Source organism: Myotis nattereri, assembly GCF_964212035.1.
Source record: "Myotis nattereri genome assembly, chromosome: 2".
Lineage (NCBI taxonomy): Eukaryota > Metazoa > Chordata > Mammalia > Chiroptera > Vespertilionidae > Myotis > Myotis nattereri.
In genome coordinates, this window is record NC_138076.1 from 191,425,776 (window position 1) to 191,446,262 (window position 20,487).

The 20,487-nt window shown below is 45.3% G+C and overlaps 1 protein-coding gene across 1 annotated transcript in view; it reads right to left on the bottom strand.

Annotated features, from left to right (window-relative positions):
• Positions 1-20,487, bottom strand: part of ETV6 (ETS variant transcription factor 6) — a gene marked incomplete at its 5' end in the record, with an annotated part of 224,386 nt that overhangs the window by 40,717 nt on the left and 163,182 nt on the right. The window contains one exon of the mRNA XM_081084471.1: positions 11,920-12,084. Within this exon, the coding sequence (XP_080940597.1) occupies positions 11,920-12,084 (165 nt within the window). The remainder of the gene's footprint in view (positions 1-11,919; positions 12,085-20,487) is intronic.

A 20,487-nucleotide genomic window follows, 5' to 3' on the forward strand; every position in this document is an offset into this window, starting at 1 on the left:
TCATGTCCTCCATGGTCTCACTATACTCCTTGAGGGATTCATTAAATTTATCGGCGGTTTCCATAAAATTCTTGACAAACCTTATAAACGTGGCCTTGAACTCTATATCCAGTCGTCTGCCCTCCTCCGTTTCTGCCAATTGTGACCTGTTTCTTTGTCTCCGCATTTTGGCTGCTTCCCTGTGTTGATAGAGTGGCCCTGCGCGCCAGGTGTCCTGTAGGGCCCAGTGGCTCAGCCTCCCCAGTTACCTGGGGTGGACACTCTTGGTGCACTCTTGGTGCCTTGGTTGTTGTAGGATCACTGGGAGGAATTGACCTCCAGGCCAATTGGCTGTGGGAAGCAGCTGTGTCTGAAGTGGGAGAATGGTCCCCCTCTGACCACTGGGTACAGTGGCTCCTGGATCTAAGGAGGTGCTAATTCAGCCCCTGCCTGAGGCCACACAGCCGGAGCCACGAAGAGGCTCAGCTGTGAAGCAATGCAAGCCGCTGCAGGGCCTTGGGCCCTCTCTTGGAAGTTCCGGGTCTGCCTGGCTGGACTGTAGTTAGGTACATTTACATGCAAAAGCCTCTGCCGCAGCCTGGGTGGGGCGGGGTCTCAGGGAGTCAAAAGGGCGGAGAAAGAAGCTATGGCTGATTCTCCGCGCCCCGAGTCCCGCGTCTCAGTGTCCCGGTAACGGCTGCAAGCACCTCTGAGGGAAATCCGCCCTCAAGTTTGCCCGCTGCCGCCTGACAGACCAGCCTCTCCCCGTATAAGACCTGGGTCCCCAGAGACTTCCCGGAACCGGAGTTCAGAGCAGTCGGGAGCTTGTGATTCAAAAAGACAGCCGCGTCCTCAGGTGCCACCCCCTTTCCGCGCGCGAGCCGCCGCCGTACCTCTGCACTCAGCCTCCGCAGCTCCTCTGGCTCTCAGCGTGCTTTTCTTTTCTTCTAGTTGTAGAAATTACACTCAGCCAGCCTTCCTGTTGTTCTGGACGATGTTTGCTCCGTCCTTTGGGATATTTTTCAATTGTTGTGTGAGGCAACTATTTCCTGGTGTTTATCTATGCCGCCATCTTAGTTTCTCCCTGTTTAATTCTTTCTCTGTGCAAACCTCCACTCCTTTTCCATTTATCCCAAATCGAGTTCCATCACATTCGATTCTGAGGGATTCCTGAGGTCCCTAGCGTCTTCGCTTTGGCTTTCGTCCTTCCTCTGCCTTTGAATTAGGTTGTTATTAACATAACTTACTGCCACTATTTACTGTTATGACTCAATAAGGCAAAAGACTTTGAAAAGCTGAAGACACCAGGTCACTTGGGTATTTCCTTTCAGTGAAACGGGCAAGAAGACCAGCAGTGTTCTGAACCAGACTTTTAACAGGACTTTGGAGGCAGAACCTGGCACATGTGATTGGGTTTGGGAGCTGGAAGGCTGCGGAGCTCACCTAAGCCCCATCGAGTAGTCACAGCAGTCATGGTAATGTTGTCTCCGATAAGATGAGGACACGGAGTCCGAACTACAGTCCTAGTTTAAAATTCATATTTTAATCCCTTACAAAAACAAGTCACTAATCAATACTCTGTTTCTTTCTGTTTAGTGTGATGTCTTCCTAAACTTTTCTTTAAAAAAAATTATTGATTTCAGAGAGGAAGGGGGAGAGAGAGAGAGAGAGAGAGAGAGAGAGAGAGAGAGAGAGAGAGAGAGAGAGAGAGAGAGAAACATCAGTGATGAGAAAGAATCATTGATTGGCTGCCCCCTGCATGCCCCACACCTGGGATCGAGCCCGCAACCTGGGCATGTGCCCTGACTGGGAATCGAACCATGACCTCCTGGTTCAAAGGTCAATGCTCAACCACTGAGCCAACCCAGCCAGACTTCCTAAACTTTTCTTAATTTACACGGCCTCACACTCACTGGGTTTCATCCTGTGGATTTGAGCGACGCTTTATTTGAGTAGCATGAAGAAGAGAAAAAAAAAAAACAGTGAAAATGTGTTTCTGATGATTACTATTAAAAATGAAAGATCAGTAATCAGTGTATCATTTTGGAAGGGGAGCCAGGAAATATAAACTTAGCGCCTGTGAGGGGTTCAACTTTGTTGTCTAGAGAGGCAGGCTGATGTGGAGGATCACAGACCGCTTTTCACAGAACATCCACCCCAGAGGTCGCTGTGAGGATTCAATGAGAGGATGGTCTTGAAGCAGTCAGAGCAGGGGCGGGTGCACTGTTACACCCTAACCTCTTCCTGGGGTCACGCCGGGGGCTGGAGAAGCTCTGAGGTGTGGTGGCTGAAGCCTGGGCAGGAGAGCAGGCAGCGCAGTAACATGGGCCGGGGAGAGTCTCCGCTGTGGGGCCAGGCTGGCGCCTCTAGGCCTCACTCAGCTTCATCCACCCCACAGGATTGCTGGGAGGAGTGGATGAGGAAATGAGCTCATCACAGCGCCAGGCAAACAGAGAACTCAGCAAACACTAGCTGAGGCTGTGACCACTGCTGTCACCACCACCACCACCATTATTATTATTATTATTACTACTATTATTATTGATAATACTATAGTAATATCTCACATATTGAACAAAGGAGGGGTGTCTGGGTCATGGTCAGTGAGTCTCTGTTTCCTCTCCAGAAAGGGCAAAGGTTATAGAGGCCATTCAACCCATTTGTGGCCTCTCCGGACACCTCACCTCCCTGGTGGGCTAAGCCCACGGTGGGGCTGACCTGTGCTCTGCCCCACACTTTCCCAGGTCTTAACTTCAGCCTTTCACCCAAAAGCTGGCAAAGGGAGCCAGGCAGCCGAGGTTCATCTCTGAGTGGGCAGGAGCAAGCTGGCGGAGGAGAGAGCCAAGCGGAAGTTGGCCAGTTCCTCACCTAAACTGCACGCCTATTGTGAGAACTAGTAAGATAACATTCATCAGCACCACCTGTGACAGCTGGCTAGTGGGTGGGAGCGAGAGCCTGAGGTCCCAGGTTCCAGGCCAGGAAAAAACTGAATCCTAAAACTGTGAAGTACGGCCACAGCTAGATCCATCCATCCATCCATCCATCCATCCATCCACATGTTTCCTCAGCAACCAGGGCTCCGCCGGGGAATGTGCCAGGCTTAGCACAAACATGTCACTACAATGGGGACCCAACTAACTGATGCCCTGTGTGTGCATGACTGGCAGTAATAACAGCTTGCTGAGAAATGCTCCTGATAACTGCTTGGAGTCTTAGACCGAGAGAGGATTCTAGAGGTTTCTTATAATGACTCGAACTTGTGTTTAGTAAAAGTCCCCTGCCTCCCCCGCCCCCCACCCACCCCCCGCCCCTGCCAAGAAGTAGCTTTGGAGGAGAACTTCCAGGGATGGGCAGCCAGCCACGAGATAAGCAAACCACTTTTGGACAGCTCTAGTTGATACAAAGTTCTGATGAGTTGGACTCTGGCCGCCCTACAATCTCATGTACTTCAGCTCTTAGCTTTGGCTTCTGGAGCACCATGAAAGTGTGTCCCACCTACAACCGTTTTCTACATAAATAAAGATGGCCTCCCGCCCTCTCCCCATCGCTACAGTCCTCTAATCCCGCCAACACCCGGCCTGTTCTCTTGGTACACTCTGAAAATATTCATGGAGGCATATCTGAAGAGTAGTACTAACAAAGAGATCTCTGGAATAAAGAAGATATTTTAAAATGTTATATTTATTTGCTTGTTGAAAATAAAGAGCATGAGCCAAAGCACTGTATATCTAACTTAGCTAATGATCACTGGCTCAAATTCAAAAGGCACTTTTCGGGAAATTCTTGGCCCATTCAATTCTTGATAAATCTTCTTTGTCTTCCCAGAAGAGACATAACTAGTACTAACTGTAAGGGGTGCTTCTAGCTTTTGTTGGCGCCTCCATATATCTGCATGCATACATACATAGTTCATGTACACGCATAACCGTACAGAGGTGGGTTTACCACGAAGCTGGTGAGTTTCAGGGGCCTTCACTTACATAGTCCCTTGGGAGGAGCCCTAGAACTATTTGCATCCAAATTATAAAATTCAGGCCCCGTAAAATCTATATACCCTTCCAGGTGCATGCACACATGTGACACATGAAGAATGTACATGCATGCATACACACATGTGCACACACACACATACACAGAAACCCACAAACTAAACACATACTATCTTACATTGGTGATCTGGATGTAAAAAACCAAGCATCTAATCTGAGAATTCTAAATTCTATCCTTTCATTTGCATTTTGTTTCAAATGGATAGTAGTGAGAGTGAACAAAACTGTTGCAAGTTGCTTATCAATTTTACTAGTGTCTAAAGACCAAGAACATACAGATACTGCTTAGGGGATCAAATTTATCTGAGTTTCCTTACTTTTAGAGGAAAGAGCTTGGGCTCTGGAGCAAGGAAGTCCCAAGTTTGAATCATGGTCCCTCTATTTTTCAAGCTGCATGCACTTAGGCAAACTATTTTGAGCCTTAGTTCAAGGCTTAGTTAAATAATCTTTGTCTCAAATAACAATAATGCCATAGACTTGGCAGGGCTGTTATGATTAAATGAGATGATGGGAAGAAGCACCAGCCCATGCCTGCTATCATATGTGCTCAATAGATGGGACCCCTTGTGATTATGATAATTATTCTCAGACCTGTCTCAAAAAATCTGGAAACTATTTGCTTTCCTTCAATACTTTTTGCACTTAAAGCACATACAAAAGTTTAATGAAGTCACATTTATACGTATGGAATTTGTTTTCCAGTTGACATCATTTCATTCAGACATTTCTAGCTCACCATTTCTCTCTCTCTCTAGTTCACGGTTTTATCTTCAACCTCTTTCTATGGGTTTCTTCCTTTTAGTATTTAAGCAGTTTCAAGTTATGGGTTTCTTCCCTTTAATATATAAGCAGTTTCACGTTTTTGTCTTACGTGTGTGCATAAGACAAAAAGGGTGATAGCAGAGTAGGACAGCTCCTCAGAGACTTTTTCAGCTACAATGGGAGAGAAACAGGAATACCTAGAGGGGAAGGTGCAGACAAAGAGTGTGTGTGTGTGTGTGTGTGTGTGTGTGTGTGTGTGTGTTTATAATTTAGAGGTGGGTCAGAGATTTTCCTCACATGCCTGTTTTTTAAAATATTTTTTATTGATTTCAGAGAGGAAGGGAGAGGTAGAGAGAGAGAGACAGAAACATCAATGATGAGAAAGAATCATTAATTGGCTGCCTCCTGCACACACCCTAATGGGGATGAGCCAGCAATCTGGGCAGATGCCCTGACCGGGAATTGAACCATGATCTCCTGGTTCATAGGTCAATACTCAACAACATGTTCAATCGCTGAGCCACACCAGCTGGTCAGGCTCCTATCTGTCTTTCAAATAACACTGACAGTCCTGAGCATGATCCATAAGACCTCGTACAACCTACTGAAGAAATTATAAGCGACCCCACAAATGGTACTTTATAGTCACATTCTCCGAGTTCGTTTAGCAAATCTCATATTGGGGGCTGGCTTGGTGACTTCCAGTTTCGACAATTATAAATAGAATTGTTAAGGACTATCTATCATATATCTATCTATCTATCTATCTATCTATCTATCTATCTATCTACCTATCTATCGATCTATCTATCTATTTTACTGGATTGTTTTCTTCGATTTTTTTTTCTTAAAATGGTACTATCAACAAAGGGGTATGATTTGTTTTAAAGTTGTTGTTATTCACTGCTTGTTCTCTAAGGGGCTAGGACCAGTGCTGTATGTCATCGACAAGGGTCCCCAGAGCCTGTCTCCTGGGGTTTCACAACATCAAACCTCTCACGTTTAGTAGATTTAAGTGGAATCTTAACACTTTTAAAGTGTGCAATTTTCAGGTGATGACTATGCACATATCCTCATATGAAGCTTATCTGATGTAACACATTCTTATATTTGCAAATTGTTCACTTTTCCCTTTCTTTCTCTTCTGTTTTTATTCAGATTTTAGTTTCCTTCTGACCAAGTCTTTAAAATAATAAAAGCATGCATGGGGTGAGAGGGATCGCTCTTAGACTGGTCAGAAAATTCCCTCTGCTTGTGACAGGTTCAGGATGAAGTTCATGTCTCAGTCCCTTCAGTTTCATCATAAACTCAACAGGGAAAACACCTGTGCAGTCACAGGTCCCAGAGGGGGACCCACGGGCAGCCACAGGCCCGTTCCTGTCTCGGACTGCTTGGCTTTCTGACTCTGCGTGCTCTCATTTTCCCAGCATGCCATGCAATCCATTTTTGGAGGCTGATTGAATTACAAACCCTTTTATTTAATACAAAATGCCTTCAGTGACCATAAAAATAAACTAGTCTTTTACTTAGGAACAAATGTTAGAAATTTCGCTGGAAATCTATGTCCTTGACACAGAGACCCTGAGATAAAGGGAGTAGCTTGTGGGAAAAGTTCAATATTATATTTAAGACAAGAATAAATCAGTTAGAAAAGAGACCTATTGAGACAATTACCTTTAGCTGGATTAAAAAACAAAGAAAAACATGTGGTAAGAAAAACAACAGAATAAGCTCATGAGGAAAAAAACATTGTGAAAGAGGTACGTTCTTTACTTAAAAAGTGTTAGTTTTACATGTTCCAGTGTCACTCTGTATGAGGGCTCAGCGATTACCACCTTTCACCAATGGGACAAGTGAAATGCTAAGAAATTAAGAGGCTTTCCTGTAATTGACTTATCTAAGCATTTTTCTAATGTGTGATACACTTTCTGTTTTTTTGTGTGTTTTTTTCCCTTTGCTCAAAGACACAATAAGAGCAGAAAGAGCCAACTCCAGTGTCTTCAGTCAAGGGTCATGTCTGCTCCAACTCCCACACTGCAGGACTATTACTCCCCTCCGGGATGCGGACCCTCGAAGACTTTGTGAGTCAATTCTGACACAGCCATTCAACCTAGAAGGTTGGTCCAAGGAATTATATTTAGATAAGACCAGTATTTTTAGTTTAACCTTGAAAGGAAATCTAACTGTATTTAAAGGTCACAAGCAGAGAATGTTACCAAAGACAAAGTTTCTGGTGGGTTGGAAGGGGAGCAATCACTTGCAGCACCACACTCTAGTACACCAAAAGGAATTTTCTTAGTAAATCTCCACTACAGTTATTGTTCAATTGAATTGAAGGAACTTTGAAAGTATTTTTTATTTTCCTTTTCTTTTTTTAAGCATTGATAGAAAGTCTAGGATGAATTAAAATAACTTGCATTTTTTTCATAAAAATAATGTACCTAAATCCATTCCACCTGAATGTCTTGGAGTTAAATCAATGTTAACTGTCTGTTCCTTCTTATTAAGATGTTTTCTCAAGAGTCTCAAATTGGTCAAATAATGAAATACTCCTTTCAATTCAAATCATCCCAGACCACACCACATGGTATCTAGTAGCTTAAGGACTAGGCACAATGATCCTGTCCATGTGAGGTTTTATAAAATAGAGATTTCCTACGTTTATTCTTCAGCTCTGCAAATGTAACAAATTTATCATCTTGTTCTATCTTCTAATTGGGAGAATATTTCAAAGAGAATATCCCATTTATCTTCACCTTTTGAAATCTCCTGTTTAGAGCTGATATAGTTCCCTGCTTTAGTCTAAGGGTTGAAAATGGAGAACTCTTGTCCTTGAAGTGGATAAGTGCAGTATGTTAAACTGATTAAAAAAGGTAGAGTTCAGTCTGGCCAGTCTGGCTCAGTGGTTGACTGTTGACCTATGAACCAGGAGGTCATGGTTCAATTCCAGGTCAGGGCACATGCCCGGGTTGCTCAATCCCCACTAGGGGGTGTGCAGGAGGAAGCCGTTCAATGATTGTCTCTCATCATTTTTGTTTCTCTCTCTCTCTCCCTCTCCCTTCCTCTCTAAAATCAACGAAAATATACTTTTCAAAAAGTAGAGTTCAGAGAGGCTACCATATGTGGACCTAAGATAAATAGCATTAATATTTCAGGTAATTATAATTCATTGAGTTTCATTATTTCCTCTCTACATTTGACAAGAGCTGTATTAGGGATGTTATTTCCATATTCAGAGAGCATAACACTGGGTGAGGCCCAGCAGGAAACATGGCCGGGAGGAAGCCGTAAACATCCATTCATGGGGACAGGGCTACCAGATGCTCCTTGGTCCAGCAGCCCCATGACCAGAGAGATGCTGCCGCTGGGTCTTCTCAGGCAGCAGGAAAGATTCAAGGAAAGAGGACAAAACTGGCTGAAGGGTAAGTTGTACAAGGCGTGTAAGCCGAAGGAGATCAAAACCTGTACTCGCTGCCTGTAGAGTGGGAAGCTGTACTGTCTACTAGAAGCTCAACAGTTTCAGTGGCTGAAACTGGATGGAACTGTTAGGAGTTGAAGGGAGATTAGGAGCCACAGGGTGGAAATTCCATTTCATGAATGAGGAAAATAAGGGCAAATGAGGTGATGTGATCTGTGCAAGAGCCACGTGGAGAACCCGACCTCAGGACACTTAACTACACGGATGAGAAAGCAGGAAGCCCATGTGGGAAGTAGTTGTGGCAAATGCTACACCTGAGAAATAAAAAGATTTTTAAAATCTATGCCTTGTCTCTACCTACGCAGAATACATGTAGGTGTATAGTGCCTACATGAGAAGGCCTTCTCAACTCCTTAGCTGTGTCTTCCAAACCCTCTGACAATACTCCTCCCTTCTGTGGTGTTTTCTTGTAGCCCCTACTGGCAGGTATCACCTTGAAATTCTTCCCATGGCTTTCTGGTTGATACCTTTTTGGTTAATTAAATTACCTGTAGTATAAATCTATCTCTAGTCCCAGCTCAACGTACTGGGCATGATGCTCATGTCTATTATTCCCAGCTCTGGTCTGACTCTTACCTCACATTTCCAGCTACAGAACAGGCCATGTCTTCCTGGATGCCCTGGCATTTCTTGGCCAGAATGAACTCACTGCTGCTTCCAGACCCGTTGCTGTTTTAGCCAACTATTCTGCACCTGAAGTACTGTTTCTAATCTCATTGACCTGGTTCTGGACTTCAGTGGCTCAGACTATAGCAGTATCATTCTAGCTTTCCTGCTTTAAAAACCTTTCAGTGGTTTCCTATTACACCCCAAATAAAATCCAAACATCTTAACCTGGGCTTTAAGGTCCTCTTGTGTTGGGTAACAATTCAACCAATATTTATTGAGTACCAACTGGATGCCATGCACTATGCTAGATGCTGGAGACATGGCAGCTTAATAGGACACAACCCCCGCCCAAACTGAACTTTCCACTATAGGAGAGGCATGTAGCATAGCAAACAATCACATATATCAGTGTGTGTGTGTGTGTGTGTGTGTGTGTGTGTGTGTGTGCGCGCGCGCATCTGCATGTGCATTAGAGGCTATGGCAGAATTAGGGAAAGCTCTGGGATAAAAGAGGAAGAGTACCTAACCCAGACTGACCTGGAGAGAGGTGGAGGAAAGGAAGGTTGGAATCAGGGAAGCAGGAATGGAAGAGAAAGCTTTCCTAGAGAAAGTAGCTGAACTTAAAATATGAAGAGGCAATAAGACCAGTGAGGGAGGGGTAATGAGGATGATGAACAGTGCTTCACACAGAGGATCCAGCTTATGGGGCCTTATCTCTGAACTTCTTCTCCACACAAACTGGTCTACACCTCCTCCTTAACCTTTCCTTACCTCCTTTCCCCCACCCCCGTGAACCTTCCAAAGTCCATCTCCATTGTCATACCCTTGAGCTTCATCTGATCATCCAGCTAGAAATCACCGCTCCTAACCTTCAACTCCCTTAGCCTGTACTTCTGTACCAGTGGCACAGGACTATTCAGGGAACATTCATGCAATGAATTTCTCCTGTCCCCACCCAACTGTGTCTATAACACCTCATGTCCGAACTAGTGAATCCGCCTTAGCTGGCCTTCCTGTCTCCTGCCTTTTCCATTCATCAGGTGGGCTTTCTCACTGTCACCCAAATATATTAACCTAATGCTCCTCTAATTACCCAGAATGTTCTCCTTCTTCCCTGGCCACTCAATTCCACCCACACTTCATGTGAAACAACTCCATTCATACTTTTAGGAGACCCATCCTACCATATGCTCTCCCTTCTCCAGCATCCTTTGCCTTTAGGTTCAATGCAATCCTGCCTATCTACCTGGACAGCGGGATGCTGTCTGTCTTCCATATGGCCCATGCCAGCAAAGATCTGACAATATAACAAGGAACTACCGACAGGCTTTGCACATCTTTGCTTCCAGCTTTGAACAGAGATAACCTAGTTTCATCAGTAAAGTTGAAAGGTCACTGGAGAGAAAAATAAATCAGCAACAAAAAGGAGCACCTGAGATAGGATGAGGGAGGAAATTGCAAAGGCTCAGGAAGGAAAGCTTGCCCGAGGTCTAAGTCAAATCAAGCCAAAACACATCACTGTGTTTTCCTTTGTCTTATGTAAATGGTTTCTCTGGAACATGAAAGAGTTAAGAGTGCTTTTCCTCCAGATAGGTAGCTTTGGCTCTTTAAGCATAATATCGGAGTTTTCTCTGGAACAGAGGAGGGAAGTATTTCTGCATTCAATGAAAAGAGGCTACCTAGGTTTCTTTTAAGTTAGTTTTATTTATATGGCTGTTTTATAGTTTTCTTATTCTGAAACCAAAAATCCATGATAAAAATCACTGATTTGTGACAAAGTATTTCAGGTATGTTTGTGTCCCTTATAAAACCTTAAAAAATGATTCGTTTTTCCAAGATATAAGCCTTCGAGTTTCAATACCATGTATACTTCTGGGAGACACTTCCCCTTTGACATTTTCTTATATAAACAATCTGTTGAAATTGGAAAAAGCAGGGGAGATCCTGTTCTCTGTCCTTATCTCACCCCCTGGTATGGGGGACATTTCCTCATGACGGTTAGTGTATTAACTGCTGGCAGACTTCCAGGAGTAAATAAGGGTTGAACAGAGCTGGAGACTATGCCAAGACCTTACGCAGAATCTTTGCCCTTGGTCAAGGACAGAAGGGTCTCTGCCAGACAAGTTAAGTCAAGGAGACTCAATAGAAGGAGGGCCTGTTGGTACCTGAATAACAAGCCCTCAAGAGGCATAAACCCGAGACCGAAGCTCTCCTTTGACATATGGAGTTCCCAAATAGCTACCTTCTACATATCTATCATATTGAAGACATGAAATTAGAAAGTATATTTGAAGTCTTATGTACATCATTAACATACTTTGCAGGTACAAACACCCCTTACTGAACAAAATCTTCCTCTGTGGTCTTAGGAGCCCTCATTTGGACAAATCTTCCTAGTTAGATGAGCCTAACCAGGAAACTTCCAGTTGTATTGTTCAGGATTTCTACAAGCTGCCAGAGGCATTACTTCAAAAAATTCAGGACATCCAAAGGACATCATCTGAGGCCCCCTGAGTTCATTTCTAAACTTGCCTTGGCTAGTAGGATCTCTACCTTGCCCATTCCTTATCTCCTGTTCTCTCATTTTTTCTTGACTTCCTAGTCTAGCTATCTCAGCAGGGATCCTTCCCCTTACTCAAGCCTGTATTTGTTGTTAACTGAGCAGTTCACAACCTACACTTGCTCTCAAGCACCTCTCTTAAGTCTTCAGACTCAGGAGTAAGGTGGAGAGAAAGAGCTGGGATGCATTTTCTTCCTTATGTGGTGGCAAACTAGATCCCTTAAAATCCAGTGACTGTCAGTCCCAACTGGGTTACTTCTCTGAACCTTAAAAGTTTCCCCTTGATCTGAAAGCTCTTCCTCTTCTCCCCTCATACTGGCATATGTCAGCAGGATCTTTCCTCCACTAAGCTGGGCCACTGTCCTTGCGCCCATGGTGACCTACAGCAGAGATTTTTTGGGGCAGGATGAGCAGTGGTAAAGACCAACCACTGATCAACAGATTTGCCAAGCTGAGCACGTGTCCAGAGTCCAGACTCTCACCTGAATGAGGAGATCGATAGCGAAAGTCCTCTTTGGTCAGCAGCAGGAGAGCTTTGCCATTCATTTCAAACGTGTTGCTGTCAATTGGCCTTAAAGAAAACTCATTTTCAGCCCACTTGAGCCACTGGGCTACGTCATCCCTGCTCCAGTAAACTGGCTGCAAGCCTGTTGGAGAGAGAGCAAGGCAGAAAGAAAGAGACAGAAAAAAAAGGGTCTTGTCAGTTAGACAGCTGGACTAAAGGGGAGAGATTTCTGAATGGTTAACAACATTAGGTCCCCATGTCTGAAGAGCCCTCATGTTCAACTCTGAATCCCAGGTTAAAACCCAAGCTTCATAAGTGCCAAAGTGTGAAATCAAATGAACTTTATATGTAGAGGCAAATTGAACAAAACATCCTTTTTTTTTGTCTTTAAGGGACCATTGGTCTTAGAGCCCCACCCTTCCTTGCCCTACTCCAGGGCCTGTCTGGATTCCAGGATTGCCAGAAAGGTGCAGATCTATGGTGGCCTGAGGTACTCATGGGGGCTCAGAGTCATGACCCATGCCAACACACTTCGAAGGGGACCTTAAAATCAGAGCTGATCTGATTGCAACCCTGAGTCCTTTTGAAGTGGGAATGTTCCAGAGCTGAGCTTGACCTCCCAGAGCTGCCAAATAATGAAGTGTTCCCTAAAATTTCTTCCTGGAAGAGTATTTGCTCAGCCTCTGGGAAACCATCAGGCCAGCCTCTGGGGATGAGAGGGCAAGGTAAGGAGAAAAGGTCTTTTGCCTTTTTAGTCTACTTGCTGTGCTTAGAACTTCCTGGGGTGGGGGGTGGAGAGGGAGAGCTACTTGGACTCAGAGTAGGACCAGAAGTGGGTCAAAGGGAGGGCTGCAACTCAGAGCCTATCTCTGTCAGGAAGCCTGACTGGGAATCTACCTTTTAATTTTATTTTGCTGTTGTGAGAAATCTTTGACATCACTTAAGTGGTTTAGAATAGTGGTTCTCAAAGCATGATCTGGGGACCCCTCAGGGTTCCCAAAACCTTTTCAGGGGTCTATGAAGTAAAAACTCATTTCATAACAATATTAAGAGGTTATTTGCCTTTTTCACTCTCATTCTTTCATGAATGTACAGTGGAATTTTCTAGAGGCTACACAAGTTGTGGAACTGCAACAGAGATGAGAATCCAGCCATCTCCAATGAGGATGGACATTAAAGAGACTTGCAAAAATGTGAAACAATGCCACTCTTCTCACTAGTTTATTTTGTTTTGGAAAATCCTATCTAATAAAAGAGAAATATGGTAATTGGCGTACAACCGCTACCCTTCCCATTGGCTAATCAGTGATATGCAAATTAACTGCCAGCCAAGATGGCGCCCGGCAGCTAGGCAGCTTGAAACTAACATGAGGCTTGCTTGCTTCAGTGACAGAGGACTGCAACGTTCCCTGCCTGCCTGGCCGGCCTCTGAGCCTGCAGTTTCAAACATTGTAACAAATATAGACGCTAAACAAAACCCCAGAAACCAGCTTTCAGCCGGCTGGGTTCTCAGAGCTGGAGTTGATACAGAGTTTCAATTATAGAACTGAAACAAACCAGATACCTGCTTTCAGGAGCGGAGGCCTAAGAGCTGGAGCCTCAGAGCTAAAGCTGGCCCAGAATAAAAAAAAAAAAAAAAAAGAAAAAAAGGAGCAGTTGGGAGCTTCAGTCCCAGCCTGAAAACAGCCCTCAGCCCCTCACCCAGACTGGCCAGGCGCCCCAATGGGGACCCCCACCCTGAAGGGTGTGTGACCAGCTGCAAACAACCATCATCCCCTAATCCAGGATGGCCAGGCACCCCAGTGGGGACCCCCACCCTGATCCAGGACACCCTTCAGGGCAAACCAGCCAGCCCCACCCATGCACCAGGCCTGTATTCTATATAGTAAAAGGGTAACATGCCTCCCAGCACCGGGATCAGCGGAGCCGAGAGGCCTCCTGGCACCGGGATCAGTGTAACAGGGGGCAGCGCCCAAACCCCCTGATCGCCCTGCGGCTCTGTGTGTGACAGGGCGGGGCCACATCCTCCCTGCTCTGTTCATGACAGGTGAAGGCACCCCAACCCCCTGATCGGCCCTGCTCTGTGCCTGATAGGGGGGAGCTCCCCAACCCCCGATCACCCTGTGGCTCTGTGTATGACAGGGTGCAGCGCCCCAACCCCCTCACACCACAGGCCCTGCTCTGTGTGTGACAGGGTAGAGCCATAACCTCCCCATCGACCCTGCCCTGAGTGTGACAGTGGCGGCGCCCCAACGCCCTGATCGGCCCTGCTCTGTGGGTGAGAGAGGGTGGCGCCCCAACCCCCTGATCCACCCTGCTCTGTGTGTGACAGGGGGCAGTGCGCCAACTCCCCTATCGGCCCTACTCTGTGAGTGACAGGGGGGAGCTCCCCAACCCCCTGATCGGCCCTGCTCTGTGCATGACAGGGGGTGGCACCACAACCTCCCCATCGACTCTGCCTTGAGTGTGACAGGGGGCGGTGCCCCAACCCCCCAATCGGCCCTACCCTGAGTGTGACTGAGGGTGGCATCGCAACCTTCCAATCCGCCCTGCTCTGTGCATGACAGGGGGCGGCACCCCAACTCCCCAATTGGCCCTGCTCTGAGCCCGACCAGGGGCTGCACCTCGGGATTGGGCCTGCCCTCTGCCACCCGGGAGCAGGCCTAAGCCAGCAGGTTGTTATCTCCCGAGGGGTCCCTGACTGCGAGAGGGCACAGGCCGGGCTGAGGGACCCCCCCCCTCCCCCTCGAGTGCACAAATTTTTGTGCACCGGGCCTCTAGTATATTTATAAACAGATATTTATGTTAATATATACTTAGCTTATTATTTTTCAGTAAGGTTACAAATATTTTTAAAATTCTCAGTTTTAATTTCCAATCTGGTAACTATAGATAGCTAAAACCCATATGAGCAAAGCTTTTGAGTCTTCAATAATTTTTAAGATTTGAAAGGGGTCCTGAGACCAAGATCGTTGAGAACAGATGGGTTAGAAACAGCTAGATGCTCAACAGAGCTTCATTCTCTAAAATTGTACTGTGTAAATAGTTCTGTACAATGTAATCAGTGAATCAGTGTTTGCTAAGAAGAGCCTCAGTCTCTCTATGCAGTTACCTAAACTTGCTAAGGAGACTCCATGAGTGTGCTACAAGAGCGTCCCTCAGTTTGATCCTGAAAGAATCACCTTTCAACCTTAAATAAGGCAAGAAAAAGACCTGTCTGGTCTACTTGATGGGCCGCTCAGCATCCCTGGGGAACGAACAGCTCGAATCCCCTGGAGAAGGTCCAGAGCCTGTAGGCATGACTTTGGCTCTGTCTTCCAGGCAGCTCCTTTGCAAAGTCTAGTTTTGAAGAACAGTAGCTTACTTGAACTTTGTGGAAGTACCTTCAAAACTGGTCCACTGTGTAGGGAGGGCATCAATAAAAAACTACAAGCATTGGAATAATAGAGATGAGCACCTAGATGGGGTTGTTGAGTTGTTCTGTTTTTAAGTTGTATAATTTTTTTTACATAGAAAGAAACAAGTGGCATTATAAAATAATAATGTGTAGAATGTTACTGCTCTATGATCTATAGAATAAAATGGCCACTAAAGAATTCAAGGTTCTGTTTTAAGACTCTTAACTGGGCCAAGAAGCAATGACTATTAAAAATGGTCATTGGGTACAGGGGAGTGCCCCAACCGTTTCCAATGACCTTGAAAAGATGAATCTGGAATCATGGTGGGTGGGAGTGTGAGGATGGCTCAGCAAAATTTCAACTGTTGAACTGGTACAAAACCTTAACGTTTACTTCCTATTATTTTCCATGGTGTCAGTCATCTTCGAACAAGAACAGCATAATGGTTTGTCATTAGGGACTTTTCCCTTCCTCTCCTTCACACAAGGCCAGCCATGAGGGGGCAATTGTCAAGCGTGGCCTAAGAAAGCGCCGGGGGTGAGAGGGCCACAGAGCCAGGAAAAAGGACAGGGGAGCTTATTAGAAGCGCAAGTGCCAAAGCAAATACAGAACTGAATCCCACTCGGGAGGGGAAATGAGAGTAAAATGCTGAAGTTTCTACAGAGGATACACGGAAACGCAGGAGGGCGGGTGAGAAGGGGGTGGGAGATGCAAGTAGTAATTTGAGGTTCTTTATATTCTATGGAAGAAAATAGTCATGAGTAATCTTTTCCCTAAATACAAGAAGAGGCACACACTCCAAACAGCCCTGCCGGTTAAGAACAACAGTTTCTCTTTTCACTTCCCATTAGTCTCTCCCACAGCCCAGCGCTGCCGCAAGCAGAGCCACCAGGCGGAAACCCCCTCACCAGGGACCTAAGTGAACGCTCTGAGCTTGTGAGCAACAGGAACCCAGTGAGTTACAGTGGGTCCAGGGAATGCAATGGAATCCGAGCAGGTTTCCAAAGGTGACCTGGACAGAGCAGGCTACCCGCTTGAGGCCACTCAATAGATTTATCAGAGTCACTACTCTTCTTTCTATCAGCATAAAGAGATGGCAGACACATTCAGTGAGCTGGAAAGAGGCTTGATAGACTTGGGTGTTCAAAGTCAAGCTTCACTGCCATTGCCTTTTTGGTTCAATAGAATAAAAAGGTTGTGACCTCAGGATGTGCTTTGCAATTTTAACTGAGGACAAACAACCCCCATTAACTCAAACCTAGGGCCCCAAGGCCTGGGAGTTACAGCGTCTAATGGAATACAGCCCTGGACCCAGAGGAAACTCTGGTCTAATCAGGGCCATTTCACTGAATTTATCTAGCACTTCTAACACTATTCTAAGGAGTTTATAAATATTAGTTCATTTAATTGCATGCTCACAGCAACCCTATGAGACACTGTTTCAGATTAGGGAACTGAGGCCCAGTGCCTTTAAGGTATTTGTCCACGGTCATATGGCCATTGGTAACAAGAGGAGTTGAGGTTCAAAGCCAGGCAGTCTGGTTTCAGTCTGTGCTCATATCCATTATGCTGACCCATGCATTTCCCATCCAGATTTAGATGGATTTTCAAAACTATTAGGAATTCAGACAAGACTGAGTGAATTGAATCCTCCCCACCCAAGACTTTGATCTTTGGAGGCTTTCTCAAGTTATCAATGGACTAAAATAAGACCAAAAATATCTGTAGATCCCTGAAGAAATCCTAAGAAAAGGGTAATATGCAAATTAACTGTCACTCTGTCACAAAGATGGAGGCACCTATAGCCACAAGATGGGGGCGCCCAGGCCTCTCAGCCCCGCCAGAGTCCCCCAGTCCCGGGGGGGTGGGGGGTGGTGGTGGTGGGGTTGGGTGGCCGCTGAGAGCGTGCAGCGTGAGCAGCCTGGCAGAACGCTTGCTTCGTCACCGCGGCAACAAGGCAAGCATTCCACCCTGGCTGCAGAGGGCCTCTGGGCAGTGGGCACAGAGCAGCCTGGGGGTTGGGGGAAATGCTTGTGTTGTCACTCCAGCGACGAGGCAAGCGTTCCGTGCCCAGCCGCTGATGGGCCTCTGGGCAGCGAAGAGCCTCTGGGCAGAGGGTGCGGAGCAGCCAGGTCCTGCAGAGAACTACTGGTGCACGTATTCGTGCACAGGGCTACTAGTAGATTTATAAGTGGGAAAAGGAAGAAGGAGGAGGTAGAACCCCGCTTTGAACACAGCTAGGAACACAGCGCTGCCTTCCCCGGCTGCTCGCTCACAGGCACTCACTGCTCACAGGAACCAGTCCTGAGTCTTCACATGGCTCACAGAAGCCATATGTGCAAGATGAGGGAGGTATACCTAATACAGAACTTGTCTGACAGTTATCTCTTGCAACTTTAACTCAAAAAAGTTGAAAAACATAGTTTTTAATGATCATTGGTCAAAAGAAAAAGAGAAAGAGCATCTGTAGATCCCTGAAGAAGTAGATTTATAAGTGGGAAAAGGAAGAAGGTGGAGGTAGAACGCTGCTTCTATATTATGCTATTCCCTGTGCATATATAACAAGCTTGTGAGAGCCATATTAAGACTTGGATTTTTAATGCCAAATCATTGCAGAGTATACTTGAGATGAATTTTGTACAGAAGACATGAACTGCTACAATTAGGAAAATTACGAAGAATTCCACTGCAATTTTTCTCCCAAATGGGTCAAGTTAAGTTCACGTTGCCATACCGATCAGTAACTTACCCAGGCCCTTAAACTTCCTGATAATATTTCTTTGATTCCATGTTCAAAGGTGCAGCTATGTCCATCACCACATTCTTAGCATCATTTCAGATTTTCTGAGTTTAAACATAACTAACCATAAAAAGTATGCTGGGAGCCAGGAGCCTGGATTTTACTAACAGATTTGCCATTAATTAAGATGTGACTCTGGGCAGGCCACAGATTTCATCTGTAAAACGCGGGGCTTAGAGTATGTGATCTCTGTTCCCTTCTGGAATACAGTCAAGATGCTCCCATTTAATTTGAAACTTAAAATCCAAAGACTACAAGCAGCCCAGACCTTTTTCTTCCAGAAAATGACCCTGAGATTCTGTAACTTCCTCAAGGATCTCCTGAACCACGGAAAACAGATTAAGTTACTTTAAATGAGGTTAGTGCTTGAGAGTGCTTTATTGTATTCTAATTCTTGGAAAAGTTATAACCCAGGCAACGGCAATAATAAACATAACATTTTGACAAGGTGCTCTAACATGTATGACCTCATTTGGAATTCTCACAAACGCCCTGTGAAATCTGCTGTATTCTCATTTCAGTTTATCAAATGAGGAAATGGGGGCCTCAGAGTCATTAGATGATTTACTGGTTAAACAATACTCAGTTCAAGCTCTTTTAGCTATAGTATATGTTAATCAAAAACACCCTTTAACCCAAACGTTCTGTATAAACAGGAATTGGCTACAGATTCTATGGTTTAGAGGACAGAATCATAAAAGACAGAAGACACCTCAGCAACTAATTCATCCAACCCCCACCCCATCTTACTAGGAAACTGAAGCCAGGCGACAAGAGAGAACCACGACTGAGTGGCCCCAGGTTCCCTGACTTTCCAGCATCTAATGTTGTCTCATAACTTGATTCGATGACACAGAACCATTCCACAGCCCCTGACCTAAGTGAGGAAAGTTATCCCTTGCTTAGTCATCTTGCCTTCAGATTAAATCTTCTTCATCGTTCCAACCATAAGTTCTGTACTGTAGTTTCTCTACCCTCACTGACCTGCCTACCTCCTCCGGAGATCCTACATGGCTTCCACTCCTAAACAGAGAACCAGAAGGAGGACTGGACCCTTTCTCTCTCTGGACAAAATGGTTCTATTGATAGTAACAGCTAACAACCATTGAGCACTTGCACTGAATTTCCACTACAATGATTATCATCCTCATTTACAAATGAGAACACTACAGCACACAATAGATGGAAACGGTGGTGCTGGGATTAAAAACCCAGGTGGTCTGGCTCCACAGTCCCAGCTCTTAACACCCCATCGTATTGCTTCTCAAGTAGCCTAATGATAACAACAAACGCTGCGAGCATTGCAAACACTTGCAAGGCACTGTTCTCAATGTTTTCTGCACAGAATTCATTTAATTCCCACAGCAATCCCTATCCGCATTGACAGGGGAGAAAACCGGAGCACAGGGAAGTTAAGCGACTCCACCAAAGTCACACAGCCAGGAAGTGGAAGAGTCAACATTTGAAACCAATTGGTCTGGCCCAAAGTCCATATTATGAACTCCCTATGTGTTTGTCTAATCTTATTTGGTGTTTTGGCAGGATATCAAATTACCTTCGTGATTAAAAAAGAGAGAGAGGGAGAAAAGTTTCCGTGGTGGTGTGAACTTTGACAGTGCTCAGGCATGCAGGCACTGAGCAGCAGCACGGAAACTACTTCCCATTGTGTGACCTGAGGCAACTGACCAAACCTCTCTTGCCTCACAGCCTCCACTGGCAAAAGGGGGCAGCTTTCAACCTGTGAAGCAAGTAGCTGGAATCAGAGATGACGTGCTTATCAACTCTCAGATGACATAAAGCTAGTACAGAGTAAGATTCTACAAATGATGATGATGTAAAACACAGAGAGCACAGATAGTAACTGTGGTAGAGTGAGCACTTAATAAATATTAGCTGCTGTTTTTCTACTACTGTTATTACCGTTATCATTTGTACAACCACCCTACCTGTCACATATATGGCCGGTGTTTGGAACCCAACTGTGAGAATGCATGTCGATGAATACCAGGTTTCATCTTGCTATTTTTCACCATCATTCCAGCCTGCTGCCATTTCTCTGGATCTGTTTCTAAGTATCATCTGTACTCTGTAGCTTCATGTCATCTGAAGCTCTGATAAGCATCTGTCATCTCAACAGGTCACTGCCAAAGTGCTGAGGTGAGGGCTAAGATGGGAGTCCTCTGGTGACACACCAGCCACCTCCTTTCTGATGGGCAGTGATCAAGTTATGGACTCCTTTTGGGGTATAGGTGTTCAAGGATCAACCCATTTAAATATTTTGGTATTTGGACTATAATTTCCAAGGTCAGCCATAAAAGCACCACCCGAAATTCAATGATCCACTTCC